The following is a 17,032-nucleotide window of genomic DNA, read 5'->3' on the forward strand; positions in this document are numbered from 1 at the left end:
TCCATCTATCTAACCCATCAACCGTCCCTCCTCTGTTTTTTTCGTTCTTTAGAATTGTCTCCAAAGTCCAAACTATGAAAGAGCGCAACATTAAACTCATTAACACAGCGATCACGGTTTTCATTGTGAAATTATTATTAAATTCACGATCAAAAAAAAGTATCTATCTCTATCTATATGCGAATTGGATTTTTTTTTTTTTTTTGTATCTTTTTTATTGTTGTTGTAATTCACCCTCTCTCAACATAATACGAATCACTATCTATTCTAGTTTGAAATTCTAAAATGTTTATAAATAAAATTAAGAAAGAAAAAATACAAAAAAAAAAAAAAAAAAATACTGGAATATGTCGACCGGTTTCGCAAATACCATTTCGCACGTTTTTATTCAAATGAGCGTTTAAATTAAAACAAAAACTTTTTTTATTTTTTGTTCAAATATCTTTATTTCCACTTGTTCGATTTAACTGTGACTGTTGCCTCAACATTCAGTTGACAGTTGCTAACGTTAGAGTGTGAACGCGTGCGATAAACTACCGCAGACGACGGCGAAGACGGACGCTTTTCAGTAGCTACCAAGCCTTTCAATAAAATTCTTTTTAGACAGAAGGGAAGACAGGGTCTTAATTAGGGAAGACTCTTTGTCCCGCAGCTGTGAAAAAAAAAAAATACAAAAACAAATTAGTCACAAAAATGGACAAAACAAAAGGTCAGATCTCGACCAGACATGGCGTCGTCAAACAAGGTGTTCTCTGGCAACAAAGTGATAAACTTTTTTCAAAATGGAAGGAGAGGTGCTAATTGCTTTGTGATATTTCCTCTTTTCTTTTTGCAAACCGGAAGTGACCATTTTGTTTTCTTTCTTTTGTCCGATTTTAGATATTTTATTCTTACTCGTGATCATTTGTGTTGTCTGAAGAAAGGTGAAGGTGGTTTCATTTGTGGTGAAACACTTTCTAAGGTGAGTGACCCATCAGAAGTGGGATAAACACAAAATTTTGTGTAAGTTTGTATCTTTTTGTTTTTTTTTTTTTTTATTTAGATAAAATTAGAAGATATTAAATCATTAGAATTTATCACAAGAATAACACAACAAACAATTGAAATGACTTTGGGTGGTGGTAGTGGTAATGGTGGATATGGTGAAAACCATCGTATATTATTAAAGACAAATGGAGATCTAAGAGAATGGTTTGATATATTGAACGTGAGTTGGGTTTTTTTTTTTTTAATTTCTGATGGTGTTAAGTACACTTTTGAAATATTAATGCAAAATGTATATTTTCTTATTTTAGGCATGCTGCAATATCGCCAAACAGAGAAGAAATCCACAAAGTCATTATATTGAAGCTATAAAAGCTAGAGGAAGGAATTTGCGAAGGGAAAAGACTGAAATAAGACAAAGTAGTAGTTCTTGTCATAGTGATGGATTAAGTGAGTTTAATTTTCATTCATTTTTTGTATTTAACTTTATTTATTACAAAAAAAAGAAATTTAAGAGGTGGGGTTTTGTGTATACAAGAAATTATATTTCAACTGACATTAAGAATAAATTATTGAGTGCGAAGTTGCAATTGTTTTGTTAGTGTCTATTCGAACATTAAAAATAGTGATTGATTAACTAAAGAAAGTTAATTAATGATGTGTCAGTGATTTTATTGTAAAAGAATTTGTCATTACTAGATTGAGTCATAAGACTTGGTTGTATAGAGATTGTATCCGACAGTAACAGTTATTTCCGTAGGAAATTCCATAGTTTTCCTTATATTACATTTGAAAAACTTACCGAGGAAATTTTTGCACAGGCAGATGTCAAAAACAGCAAAATTAAAAAGAAAATCAGTTTACAAAAAATTTTTCTATTTAAGTGAATATTTGGAGAAAATAGCTCATTCCACTTAAATAATAAGAAATGCACGACCTCTCATATCATATTTTTCTTGTTTTTACATAACGTAGGTACACGATTAAGCCTTTGAGATTGAGAGGGATTGCTCTTTGAAGATCTGTATGCTGTATCTATTGTTTGAGAAATCGTATTATCTTCAAAAGTATACCAAACTAATGGAAATTTGATGCTCGTCTACAACATTTATGATGATGAAAAATTATGTAACTAGGTATTATAGGGAGTGAGAAAAATTTTAAAAAACTAAAAATTAAAAAATAAAATGACATACCCTTAAAAGTGTTGTCCTCGAATGAAAACAGTGTATGCACAAGAAAAGACATATATATTACCTACAACTTTGATTAAATAATAACTTAACTTATTCGGTGAAGCCAATAGTTTGGGAGACCAATTCGCGTTTTTTTCAAAATGGCCAGTTTCGCCAGATGATCAAGTCCCGAAAACCAGGACTTAAGCTTTTCTTATACCCTTCCTTAAGTTAAAAAAAAAAAAAAATCATGTGTGCAATTAACACGTGGTAGAAGTGAAACCTTAAAAAATCATTTTTCTTGCAAAAAAAAAAATAAAATAGAAAAAATCTACCTATTTTTATTCTATCACCTTCAAATCCATGTTTTTTATATGACAACCTATATAAATTTTATATCATCTGAAAGCTTGTTGTCTTAGCTCAAAATATATATATCGATCAAGTCTATGAGATATCTACAAAAAGAGCTAGAATTTTTTAAACTCGATGAAATTTAATCCAAAAAGCAAAAAAAACATTTATTTTTATGTTCTCATGCAATTAAATCAATTTTTTTGTTTGACAACCTATAAAAAATGTTATACCATGTGAAAGCTTATTGTTTCACCTTGTATAATGATGCATAAATCTTATTTCAAAGATGTCTAAAAGAGAAGTTAGAATTTTTTAAAGTCAACCATGTCGAATTTCCAGACTGAGATTACGGTACTTCCTACACAAGTAGCTGGTCATCGCCAACAGATCTCCACAGGTGTTTGAGGTTTCCTCAGATTCAACAATCACTCCCGTTTGGTCCTCAAAAAAGCCAACTTTGCTTTCCATCGCCTTCACCCTCTGATGAAAAGAAGAACAGGATTGAGTCAACCAACGAAACTCTTGATCTACAAGCAGCTTCTGCGACCAGTCATTGCCTACAGCTTTCCAGTATGGTACACCATCTCCAAGACAGCCATGAAGGAACTACAAATGTTCGAGAGAAAAATACTGAGGATTTGCACTGGACTCATCTTTGACCGACAGCGGCAGAAATACTAAAGCAACAAGCGACTCTACGAGGAAGCAAAAATCATACCACTGGACAAGTATCTATTGCAATCGGCGAAGGTACTGGTAGGAAATATTGCCAACCATCCCAATCAACTGATGAGAAGAATGACAGCACAACAACGACATCCGGAACCTAAGTACCTTTGCGCTTTGGATATACTGGCTGAGAACATAATTTAAATGGACAACGAAGAAGTTAACTTTTACGCCGACACCCAGTCGGCTTACTACCGTGGCTAACGCCAACCAAACCAACCCAACTCAACCAACCACACAACTGGACATCCGGGTCTGAGCACCCCGAGGACAACCTCAGCAGACTTTAAATTAAGTTTATCCATGTAAATATTATATTTATATTTTATAACTTAGTCATTGTATAAGGTTAGGCCCCCTCTGTGCCAACAAAATTTTGTATCTATCAATGAATCTTAGACATAAGTTAATTTTAAGTCAATTGTAAATAACAAGTTCAATAAAAACAAAATTGAAAATTGAATTGAGGTGTTTGAGGTATTTTTAAATTTTTTCAATTTAAGATTGTGTAACTTGTAGAGCACGTAACGTTATGTGTGATATATCAAATAAAAGGTTATGTTATCAGTATGCGTATTAAAGTTAAATCAAATTTGTATGTGCACTTGATCAAAAGATATAACGTGTGTTGGAAAAGAACATCTTTTTACCGTTATCTCCGAATTTTGAATATGAAATTAATTGAAATTTTGTACAATTATAATTTATTTAATTACCTATCTACAGTACAAATTTCATTCATCTATCTATTAAAACAAAAAAGTTATAACAAGTTGAAGTCGTGTCGCGTTTTCGTTTCATCTTGTTTCAAATCACTACGATACTAAAGAAGTTTTCACTTCAAAAAATCAGTCTTCCTATATTTCGTTCCACAAAAGACCTGTTTTTTTTACTAACTTTCCTGTACTAGAAAAGTTTTCATAAAAAAATATCAAGAGTTAAATTTGTTTTAAATGTCAGCTAAGGGAATAAAATTTTTGTTTCGATTGATGAATGCATACCTACTTCATTTAAAATATTTACTTTGCCAATAAATATATAATAATAAATATAAGAAAATATTCTTTATATATCATTTATATCAAAAAAGTCATTTATTACTTATTAAAATTTATAATAAATGCCTTCATATACTTTGAGTATCTAAAAAGATTCATTATACAGAACTCCCGTTTCAAATTTTCTGGAAAAAATCTTGCAATAAAAATATAACTGTGAATTGGGAGTTTAGATTTATGGTCAAATCAAAATGTGAATTGCAATTTGAAAGGTATGAGTGTTCTGATATCGCATTTAAATGTCTGTTAGTTTTAATATTTTAAAGACTACAATTTAACGATACTAGGTGCCCTATAATAAATTTTAGGGCACCTCTGCTCTAAGCGGTGTTAATTGTGTTCTTAAGGATTATCAAAGTTTAGATTTAAGAATACAACCTAATTGCTCACAAAGGTGTATTATTATTTACATTCAATGCTTTTATAAATTTTTTTAGTCGATTGGTAACAAGCTTTTTTTTTGCATATGACCCATTGTCTCAAAAATTAATATATTTTGTTCTGGATTTGTCTCTAGTGATATTTTTAGTGACTTTTAATTGGGAAATTCTTTTTTTTTTCAGATATTTTAATTCCAAATTTTTGTTTTCTAGATCGTGTTCGTGGTTTTCGAGATTTCATGGTAGACCCATGTTGAAGAAAACTTACATGACACATCTTTAAATTAAAGTTGAAACAAGTAAAAAAGTTTGAAAATTTTTGCCAGCGACATAGCCTGATGTTAAAGCCTCCTTTAGTGGCCCAAGAGCTGTAGGATCGATTCCCAAGGCTGAATAAATACTCGATACGCCATTTTTTATTTTTTTTTTTTTATTTACCGTTTCTACGAAGTTTCGGCCAAAAGAGTCTGCCACAGCCGTAAAATTCAATTGTTTTTCATTTTTTAATTTAAATTGTTCCTTCTTTTTCAATGTTGAAACAACTTTGATTTAAAAATGTTTTATGATTGAATGCAACTTTAAACTAAAGTGCGCCGTTTTACTTGATTCTAAAACTTTCGTCTTCAATGCAAAATCATTCAGAAAACTATTTTAATTAAGTTGGTTTTCGTTTATATTACGTTGTTTTTACCCTCAGGTTGCCATTTAATTTCTCGTATAACAAAGAACTTTTAGAAAATTCATTGGTTCGTTTTCAAAATATTGATTTCTCAGCAAAAAAAAAAAAAATAATTTTTTTTAACCCAATAAAATATTTGTTTTTAATTTTTTTAAAATTATTTTTACAAGAAAAATCGTTGAAATCATTTTAGTTGCTTACGAAAAAGTAAAAAATTAAGAAAACAGAAAATGGTCATAAAGCAGGTACCGTTAGTACCTTAGTGTTAAAAAAATATTTTTTAACTTGAAGAGTATTAAATACAACTAAAAATTGTTGTAGCCATTTTTGAGAAATTGAGGTTCTTCATTTTGTATGTGTGGCAGGTACCTTACACAAATGTCCCCAACTCAAGTTTCTAAAGTCGATATCCCTAGTATCTTCAATACTACTGCACCGTTCCTTTTGAATACTAGTTCTGTACTTATTTTACAAAGTAACGCTCGAGAAAGTCGCTTTTTTTTGCTGGGGAAAACTAATGTTTAAAAAATGAATTTTGATTTCAAATGAACCATCAACAAGTTATATGCTCTGCAAACAATATTAAATATGCCAAAAATTCAAATGTCTTTTTATTAAAAAAAAAAAACAATGACACTTCCAACGAAAACTATTGAATAATGTCTTACATTTTTTTGAGAACATGAATTTATTATTATTAAAAAAAAAAAACACGTATACGCCATAGTGAACAAACGCGATTTACACATTTTTGATGTGTAGATTTCATACATATAATTAATTTTTTTCCTAAAACTTCTTATAGAAACCGTAGGAGTAGACATATTTTTATATATAGGTATTATACAATGTGGTTGCGTGCCAAGCTCTAGAGCAAAAGCAATAAGTACAGTACATACTGTGATAAAATTATTATTAAATTATACCTACATATATTAAAAATTCTTGATTTTTTAATTTTTTTTAAGTAGTTTTAATTCAATGTTTGATCCTTTTTAAATGTTAATGTATTTATTAATTCAACATTTTTTATTTAAAAACTAAGAATTTAAATATATATGAATAAATAAGTTCCCTTGAGGAAATAGACAAAAAACGGCAAAACGTTGGGAAAATCTATGAAATAATTTTTTTTTTGTCACAAAATATACCCCGAATAAAATAAACGGTATTTAACAAAACTTTGCTCCTCACACTCCTTTGAGCAATTACTACCTAATTCGCAATTGAAATAAGTGATGCCTCAAATCATAAATTAAATATCCTTCTCATTCAAAACATTAAAAATCTTCAATCACCAAACACCCCAAAGAAGCAATCTATACAATTAACGAATAAATAATTATCCAGTATAATCTTATTGTATTTTTATTAATATTAAAAACCCCCATTAAATAAATATTAAACTATCTATTTGCAGAATTCATCAACCTATCCGATCACCTGCCTCGTTTCTCCTTTCGAAGAACCAGCACATCCCTCCAGAAACGACCTAGAAGTAATTCAGCTTGTCCTTATGGGCCATTAGCCGATATAGATTCATTAACAATTAATGGCTTTGCTCTACGTAAGCCCGGAGGAAGTCTTCGTTCGAAATTACGAAATTACGACAAAATCTATCGAAATTATGACTCAGCGACCGACAAGGAAGACGACGACCATGAGCTTAGTGAAAATGTTTGCTATCGAATGAGTCGACTACAATCATAATAAGTTATAACGGTACAAGAGTATTACCTAATAATGAAGGTAAAAAACAAAAACAAGACAAAGACAAAAAAATAAACGAAAAATAAAATCCTTAAAACGAAAACACTCATAATAATAACATGAAAAAGCTTATAAAGCAGATCCTTGACAAAAAATTGAAAACGTACACTTTTTTTTGTTAAGCTTGAGAATCTAAATTCAAACGAGGGAGTCGTTCATCAAAATGTATCTAAAGGTATATACCTACCGACTATCGTAAAACTTCCTCCCTTAACGGTACAGTAAAGTAATAGTATGCAGCAGTAAAACTATCATAAATAGGATTCACGGCTCCCTCCACCCTACTCCTACACACTGCCATTCAAAAAGGACCTCTCTTAACTTAAATAACACTTTAGGTGTGCAGAGCGAGTAAGTCCACTGTCGTCCATGGGCCAAGTTGTCGCATAAATTTAACTTGGCCTAACCTTCGGAGTCCAATAATAGTGAATAAATTTACGAAAGGACATTCGGGACGATATATATATACAAAAAGGATGAGAACAAAAAATAAACAAAGAAAAAGTAAAAATACATATTTAACCCTCCTTATTACATATTCGATTTAATTCGTATAAATTGAGTCCTTTTGTTCATTCATCGCACAAGAAAATGAGGAAAAAAATAGGAAGATGAGGGAAAAAAAGGACACTCTCATTCATCCGGATGGATGACAAAAACATTCCATTACATGATCTCATCCTTATCCACAATTTATTCTTCATTCATTTAAGGATTCTCAAGGAAGTAAGCCATTCATTGTATTGCCAGCTTTCCATTTGCACTTATACACACAATCCCATAAGAAGGATAGATACCAAACAAATAATAAGACGCGCGAGCAAATAGAATCTCGTATCCATGTCAGAAGCCAAGGATTTATTTAACACAAGTAAAATTAAGTTATTCAAGAAGATGAAGAAAGTAAGGAAAAAAAGGACGAAAGAGGTCTATTGTAATTACAGGTAGTTCATAATTGATTTCAAGGGAATAAGCGTCCTATCAACAACCCACCACCCAACCCACACTATACACAAAGGAGACTCAAATTTATTGGTTTATCAGGACGAAAAATGATTATCATTAGATCCTGTTAGTGTGTATATATCCTTGTGCCTGATTTAAATTCAAATTGCACTGTCAAATCAACAAAACACAAGTCACCCAGGATCAAAAGGATTAATGTTAGAGAGCCTTGACAAGAGTAGGTTGTATAATGAAAAATAGGCAGCGTCGCGGAAAAGTTAGAAAGAGCGAGGATAACAAAAAAAAAATTCAAAATAAATCGAAGCTTCTTAATGAGCAACAACCCGCGAGGGATACCTCTATAAGCCTAGCATCAAATACCACCACACCACTACAATGCCGCATCATCTAAATTTGCAATTTGTGCGACAAAATGTCAAAATTGGAATCCTCAAACCCCATCATCAACCAACTACCAGAAGCCTCGTCGACACTGCCGCCGTTACCGCCACAGTGGTTGAAGTTGCCGAATTGAGATAATAATTTATGCAAAAAGGATGAAATTTCGCGCGGAAAAGGACGACGAAAAAAATCTTGAAATATGGAGATGAGTTTGTTTTATGAAGATGGAGAGGGAAAGAGATAGAAGCAGAAAGTGAAAACAACAAGGATGTTCATCTAAATGCAAATAGCTTAAAGGGAACTCTTTTTTTTTTGGTTTCTTATTTATTTCGTTTTTTTGGTGTGGTTTTTTGTTTTATTTAAGGTTTTGTTGGTCTTTTTTGGTATCAAAAGTGGGATAAGGGGGGGTTAAATTTTTGTGTTGATATATTTAAAAAGATAAATGGTAAGAAAGCTTCTTTGAATTTTATTTTATATGGAAGTGTAAATTAGGAAATAAAAATTGTGGCAATTTAAAGATTTGTTTGTGTTTTTTGTTTTTTGTTTAAGTTTTTTTTGTTTTTTATTTTGTAGTTAAAACTTTGTTTAATAGAAAAAGAAAATATTCATGATTTGCTAAACTATATAAGTATTTAAAGATCCAAGAAAATTGTAGTCAGTATTGTTTTTAGGATAACGATGATTAAAACAATAAAATTAATAATACCTTGAAAGAAAAAAAAAAAGTATAAAATCAACTACCTACTGAATTTGTTCTATATTTCATACAGGGCTTCCGGTAAAGATTGGATAAGCCTGAAATGGCTGATACCTACAGTTATGACTGTTCTAAAACCAAATAGAAAAAGTTCTATCGCAACCACTTCAGAAAATATTAGCTTTTTTTCGTTCAGTGTATTTTTAATTTCATCATCTTACAAAAACAATAACACTCCCAAAGAAAAATATTAAATATCGTTTTACATTTATTCAAGAACATGAATTTATTATTAAAAAAACACGTATACGCCATAGTGAACAAACGCGATTTAAACATTTTGGATGTAGAATTCATACAGATACTGAAGTTTTTTCTAAAAAAATCTTATAGTATTATGCAATACGGTTTCGTGGTCCGTGCCAAGCTCTAGGGCAATAAGTTCGGTACATAGTGTGTTAAATTATTAAATTCTTGATTTTTTTAAGTTCTTGTAGTTTTAGTTCACTGTTTGATCCTTTTTAAATGTTTAAGTATTTATAAATTAAAAATCTTTTATTTTTAAACTGGATTTATTTATATTATGACTAAATAAGTTTCCTTGAAGAAATAGACAAAACAAAGTATCAAAGTATCCGATCTTGAGTCGTGCTATGTTTTAAGTCGGTCTATAAAGTTTTTCTGTATTTCAAAGTTCTAGGGTCGAACTATGGCATACCTATGTACGTTCGTTAACGTTTTGACTATTGCTATCTCTATTTAATCAGAAGAAAATGATAGAGACATAAAGCTTCAATACGTTAACGAACGTATCCGGTAGTTTGACCCCTGCTTTTCTATTGATATCTATTCTAAAATTCTGTAAATTCAGAATTCTGTATTTTAAAATTCTGCAAGTCCAAATTTCTTCATAGAATTCTGAATTTTAAAATATTTATACCAATAAATAATTTAAAGTTGGAAATTAAAGTTAAAATTGTTTAACACTTTTAAAATGTTTTGATAATAAAAAGGAGTGCAAACTTATATTTACTATCAAAAGAATTTTTCTTTTCTCATTTACAAAATTTTGAAAACAATTTTTTTTAAATAGAATAAATAATTGTATTTACAGAATCTTGCACTCCTCAACTGCTAGGAATTTATCTCCAGAAAACGCTATTAAAATAGTTGTAAGCTTTTTAAAAACCTGCACTCATTTACTAATTTGGCGGCTCGTTGTCCAATGCATATTCTCCGCAAATCCTTTCAAAACGTTTGAAAAAATAGTGCAACGCTTTGATCCATTTTTAAAAATAAGGAATTCTTCAAACTCTTGGAATAAAAATGTACCTATTTCAAAAAAATGTTTCAAAATATGTTTTTTCAAAGAAAATAGATAAAAGGATATTTAAAAATATTTAAAAATATGCCCCTAGAGATTGCTCTCAAAAATAATAGGTTTCCACGAAGTTTTGGGTATTGGGTAGTTGTGAGGACTTTTTTTTTACAAAAAGCGTTATATTCAATTTACTTGATTTTTATCGACTTCCGACTTTTTTTTGGGTGTTACCTCATAACTTTGGACTGAGTGAACCAATTGTGATAATTCTTTTTGTAAAGCTGGTGCCTGCAGTGTGGTCCGATTTCAATTTCGTTCAGTTCTGGCTATAGAAACTATTAGAAAAACCATTAAACACAGTTTGGATCCATGGAAGTCGGTTTTGTTTTTTGATAAAAATGATTATAATATACCTAACAGATAGGGATAACTTTCTAGATTTTCAAAAATTTATATCTTAATACTGTAGGTGTTGCCGTATTGTTCAAATTTTTTTTTTTATTAAAATCTATTTCTTCTACAACTTAATCGCTAAAAAATTGTCCCTCACTCCCATCATTATTTTCCTTTAACTATTTAAGACGATCCTTTGAATTTAAATTTTAAACACATTTTAAAAACAAAAAACGATATTTTCTTAAAAGTCTTAATTATTATAATTTGAAAAAACAATATGGCAACACTAGCAATTTTCAACCCATGGAAGTTAAAGTATTTTTAATAAGTGACGTCTGAAAAAAAGGTCATAAAAATCGGAATTTTTCGGTGCGGTTCCATAATATTGCCATTTTTTTAACTTCTCTACTATATTTTAGTTAACTGATCAAACACTTAAAGACTGATGAAAGCCATACAATTTTTATTCAATTATTCAGAATCACACAATGGAAAATACCTACAAAAGGATGTTGTTTAGCTGTCAACAACTGTTTTTGCTGCTACCTTGAAAAATATCGTCCTTCTTTCAACAGCTTTGTGATACGAATCTGTTTCACTTCTCCACCTTTAATTTACAGTGCTTTGTCCAAAAATCATTTTTGCACGTTTTACCTCCACTTATCTGTTTCTAACACCTTTAGCTCGTTTATTAAAATGACTTTTATCACAATGCCAACACAAAGAAGAAAAAAAAAACAACCTAACCTTTTTGCAACTTTACACAAAAAATCTTTTAATTCCAACACGACAAAATGTTTTTTCTCGCCCTACATTAAATCCAACAAGTTTTCTTCTACACATGTTTAAATTTTGACACATTTTTTCTTCATTTTTATTATACCACCACTTGACAGTATAGCTACCCTACCTTTTCATATATGTATTTTTTTTTCAACACTGACATTTACTGTTGCGTTTTCTTCCTGTTTCCTGCTAATATGCTAATATCCTTTTTCGTCCTTTTTTTTTGGTATGGGTATGTCTTGACACCCCAAATTCACCCATCCACCTGGGCCTTTATCTTCACATGTTGCCTCTTTTTCGAATGAAATTCATGAAGTTATAATTTGAGTGAAATTATTGGCTTCAGCTGCCTAACGGTAGTAGAAAAAAGAAAAAAAAAAATAACCCCGATATAACCCCTAAGGCAATAAAGTCACTAGTACATAAACGAAAAGCGACCAAGACACAAAAAAAAAAAAGGATATCGAAACAACATTTTGTATCCCGCGCTCCTTCAGTTTCCTTTCATTCAAGGAAATTTCCTTTAAAGTTCAAAATGACCCTTTTTTTGTGGGGGTTGTTGTTGGTGTGTATAGACAAAAAGTCTCTTGAAAAAAATATTATGTATTAGTATAACGGTACTTGTGTAAAAACGAAAATTTAAATATAATGACTATGAAGGTTAGGCGACGGCAATTCTTTACGCCTTTTGAATGAAAAGGTAAGCATTTTAGGTTATGACACCCTAAGGCGCGTCAGAAAGTCCTTGACTGAGTGTGTTTATTGATTTTTTTTTTCAGCCCCAAACCACGTCTTGGAATATCAGCCGAGATAAAAAATTCCGTTGAAGAGATTCAACCTGGAGGGACTTGAAAGCTAATTTTAATAACAAGAGGTGGGGGAGTTGAAGCAATATTTTAAAGTAGGGGAGAGGGGGTGAATATTAAAAAGGGAAGTTTATTTTGTCGGAAGAGTCTCTGTGATGGGAATTATTTGGCCTAATTTGAATTGCTCCTGTGAGAATTGAATGTGGAATACAAAAAGGATTTTGAACGACATCCTTGATGTGTGTTATTATTGAAAATTATCCTTTCCAGCAAGAAGGAAACAAAAGAAATAAAACCCATGATTTATTAATGTTTCTTAACGGATTTTCATTTGGTGGATCTCACAAAATTTAATTTTTTAATTTTCTTTTCCATGTCTTCTCCCACTCAAAGGAGTCTTCATTGGCAAAATCCTTCATCCACCACGCAGAGAAGATTCCAATAAATCTAATTTCAAAAATGAACCACAATCACAGATAAAATAAACATGACTGAGCAAGAGTAAGAATATAAAAAAATAAAGGAATTTCCACCCACCATCTTGTTTATGTGCATCAGCAAAAAGGATCTCCCGCATATACACATTGGAACTCGTATTAGGTTGTTAAAAATTTACGACTGTCTGGTCTGGCATACCTCTTACACAGAGGAACCCAAAAATAACTTCAAACAAGGCGCCAGAAAAATCAATATCATTTCCGCCCACATGCAATCCAACAATATCCTTTTATTATTGTGTGTCCTTAAAGGACACACGAAAAACACCAGTAGATTGTTCGTTTTCCTTATTTCTTTGACTTTTGCACGCCATTCTTGGCTCCAGGATGTTGAAAGTTTAAGAAGGGGAAATTTTTAACAATCACGCAAGGATATAATTACTATTCTATCCTTAAAGTCCAAAGGATATATTATATTGAGAAGGATTTTTTTCTTTCTTTCTTAAAATACAACCAAAAGGTTTTTTAGCAAAGGCAAAGATTATGAAATCGTATGAAATCCTATTTGTTGTTTGTGATATTAAAGAAAGTTCCTGGGAGGTATGGAAAAGTCCTTGCAAAAAAAAAAAAAAAAACGAATAGAAAAAAATAAAGTTTTTCCTTCAAAACTTTTTCAAAACAAGTAGGTATCTATCTTCCTTCAGTTTGAAAGATCTTAATGAAAACCATAAAATGACTTGTGTAAATCATTTTGAATGGCTTTCGTATATATTGAATCTGAGAAAATTACCTTTAAGGATAAAATAGAATGATGAAGGGTGGGTGACCTCGAATGCATTTTATGGACTAAAAGGATTTTCTAGATTTTTTTTTCTTACTAGCTACGTGAAAAATATTTTATGATGTAGGTTTTCTTTCTCTTCTTTGTAGTAAAAGCATTCAAAATGAAGATGTGGCTTTAACTTTGGGCCATTTGGAGGTTTAAATATTTGAATTATATTTGCCGACAGAGGTAGTTCTGAATAGAAAAGAAATGCATTCACAGATTTTCTTTTCTGCAGGTAAAAAATGTATATGAAAAGTTTTCTAAAAAATGTATTTAAAAGTGGAAATTTAATTTATGATTCATATTTATTCGTGTTGAAATCCAAGGTAAAAAGTTTTGTACTTTTCATTTTCATTAAATGACTAAACGGAAATTACTTAAAAGTCATCTTTTGCCATATCACTTAGAGCTCTTTGTTCAAACTAAACTTAATAATTTAAGTCCAGATAAAACCTCGAGCTCTCGAGAAAACGAGTCATTAATATTTTTGATTACTACATCTTGAAACATAAGCTATGTCGAGTATTTAGCTTCAAAGACTTGGGTGTCCAATTTAGTTCAAATTTAGGATTTACTGAACACATCAATTTTATAGTAAATAAAGCGAGCTCAATACTTGGTTTTATTAAACGTTGGGCAAAGGAATTTGATGATCCATTTGTTACTCTATCTTTGTACAACTGCTACGTTCGACCCCATCTTGCGTACGCTTCTCAAGTATGGAGTCCTTTTTATGAAGTTCATAAAAACCGAATCGAATCTATTCAACACAATTTTGTACTCTTCGCTCTAAAAGGTCTTCCTTGGACCGACCCTTTCAACTTGCCACCTTATGAACATCGCATTCAACTTCTTCAGATACAAACTTTAGCACAGAGACGTGTAAATAATGATTTAATCTTTCTTCATCAGCTTATTAATTCCCAAATTGACGCCCCTGATCTATTAGCTTGTATTGGTATAAATTATCCGGGTGGATCTCACCTCCTACGAAGATTTGAACCTTTGCATATCGACTTTCATAGAACAAACTATGGTATTAATGAGCCTCTTAGTCGCATGAGTAAACTTTTTAAGTTGAACCATTCATCCTTATACTTTTATTTGACGAAAATGGGTTTAAAAACATTGTTTCGAACCAGTGCTCCACAATCGTGACTTTTAATCAATGTTTTAAATAAATTATACATGTTGGATTTTTTGTACTTATAATTTTATAACTTGTAAATTTGTTCGTAATTATTTTGTTTTATATTGTGCATGTGGGAGGTTGTATTTTTTGTCTACTAACCACTAACATGCACTTATGATGAGCCTCTGATTGTAGTTAAAAGCTTGTTCTAAGCTTACTACATCAAAGAATCTGAAGTGAAAAAAAAAAACCTTATATGATAGTTTGAACAGGTATAAAAGAAAACTAGAGTTTATATTCAACTTAAATACATATTTAAATTTCGTTTCATCAAAAGGTCCTTAATTATAAATAATAGTTTAATAGTTATATTGAATTTAGTATGATGTTATTAACTATAAGGATGAATACTTTATTTAAATGCAGAAAAAACATAAACAATCAAATGACATCTGAATGTGAATGCCATTAGAATGAGAAGAATTTAGATTCTCTTAGGCCTAATTTATTTACATCACTCCATTAAATTAACCCTCTGTAGGCACACCTCTTTTTTGCGAATTTGGTTTATACTTTTTCTTGTCGCTAGAACTTTTTTCGGTCTCTCTATTTTATGGAGAATCATATATGCAATTGATGTAGAATTTTCCGAGGAATTCGAATATTGTATTCACAATTGTATATTGTATTCACAATTCCAAAAAAATGTATTTTCAACCTTATAAAGACACTTTTTTGTGTCCACTTTTTTTTGTTGTCCTGCCAAATTCGCACCCATGTGCCGACAGAAAGTTAAAAGTCGCCATTTAAAACGGGGTAATCTTATGCGATTTTACAGTTTTCGCATTTGTAATGGAGACCTTAAATTGTTGTTTAATCATGAACTGCCCTTACCCAGAGAGCATTTTAAATTTTTAAAAATTACATTTTCTTGCATTTTATTTCAGGAAAAATTTTAAAATAAATTTTTCGAGATTTCGTGTTTCTATTTTTTTTTTTTGTTTATGTGAGATATATGTAGGGGAAGTGGGGGCAAGACCGTATTTGTACTATGTGTATGAAAAAAATTAAAACTGGCAACACTTGTAACTCAAGTAGCACAAAAGTCTAAGATACACCAAAATATTTGGTGTATTTTTTGCACTTTCGTGATATGCATTTTGAATATAAAAAATACACCATTTTCTCGTATAAAATAAACTCCGGTGGTTAAAAAAATATACCGATTTTGGTGTATAAATGGCACTAGTAGTATATTAAATGATCTGTTTTTGGTGAAAATTATCCCTTTGAAATTGAAAAATACACAATAAATCTATGGATAAAATACACCATTTAAATTATTCTGATTTAAAATTTGAACCAAAGTTTATTTTTTATCTCAAACAGTTTGATGAATTCTAATTCACACCATTTCTTATGAAATAAATGAAAATGAATTTTTATTCACTTTCATAATATTGCCATAAGAAAACAATGGTTAAATATGATTTTGTTTGCCAAATTTTAAAACGAAACACATTCTATCTACTAATTTTAGATGCTACCCCCTCTAAAAATCGAGCGCCTCAAAAATGTCAGTGAATTAATGATTTTTTTTTCGATTTTAAGAATCAATTTTTCAAAAATTATAATTTTTGTGTTGTTTTACATTTTTTTAAGAAAAGTTATTTTATAATGAATCGAAAAAACTAAGAATGCGGGACTATTAGGTCGATAAATATACTATTTTAATAAAATAATTAATCGCTGTCTTCTATTTTTAAATGGCGTCCATTGAAAAATATGGCGTCTCCCACATATGCATTTTGGTGAATTTTATGTCCACAGGGTGTGCTTCCTACACCAAACAGAGTGTACAAAATAAACCGTTTTGGTTGATTTCAGAATCAAATAATTTTATGCACCGTTAATGGTATATTATAAAAACAACTGAATATCGGTGTATTTTTTGCACGGAATCTCAAAAAAATGTTGAAATTTTGTACAGAAAAGACAGTGGTATAATTTTTATACCACTAATTTTGAGAAATACACCATATTTTTTCAATTTTCTCAATTTTACACCAAAATTAATGAATTTACACCAATTTATACACAAGTGTGCTACTTGAGAATATAAAATAAATGGCTTCTAGTAAGATACATTATG

General features: G+C 30.5%; 1 protein-coding gene across 1 annotated transcript; it reads left to right on the forward strand.

Moving 5' to 3' along the window:
- The first annotated feature begins 469 nt into the window (after positions 1-469).
- On the forward strand, positions 470-8,990 carry LOC129915995 (uncharacterized). Its single transcript, XM_055995752.1, has 5 exons — positions 470-794; positions 880-961; positions 1,043-1,207; positions 1,296-1,434; positions 6,783-8,990. The coding sequence occupies exons 1-5, from the start codon at positions 694-696 to the stop codon at positions 7,070-7,072; spliced, it is 777 nt and encodes a 258-aa protein (XP_055851727.1). The 5' UTR covers positions 470-693; the 3' UTR covers positions 7,073-8,990.
- Positions 8,991-17,032: the final 8,042 nt, after the last annotated feature.

The sequence above is a fragment of the Episyrphus balteatus genome, chromosome 3 (assembly GCF_945859705.1).
Source record: "Episyrphus balteatus chromosome 3, idEpiBalt1.1, whole genome shotgun sequence".
Classification (NCBI taxonomy): Eukaryota; Metazoa; Arthropoda; class Insecta; order Diptera; family Syrphidae; genus Episyrphus; species Episyrphus balteatus.

Bases quoted from the DNA above. Each gene is read 5' to 3' on its own strand.
- LOC129915995 (XM_055995752.1), top strand. From the start codon at position 694: ATGGACAAAACAAAAGGTCAGATCTCGACCAGACATGGCGTCGTCAAA. The intron at 962-1,042 runs GTGAGTGACCCA...TTTTTTATTTAG, and splicing joins GTGGTGAAACACTTTCTAAG to ATAAAATTAGAAGATATTAA. The intron at 1,208-1,295 runs GTGAGTTGGGTT...TTCTTATTTTAG, and splicing joins AATGGTTTGATATATTGAAC to GCATGCTGCAATATCGCCAA.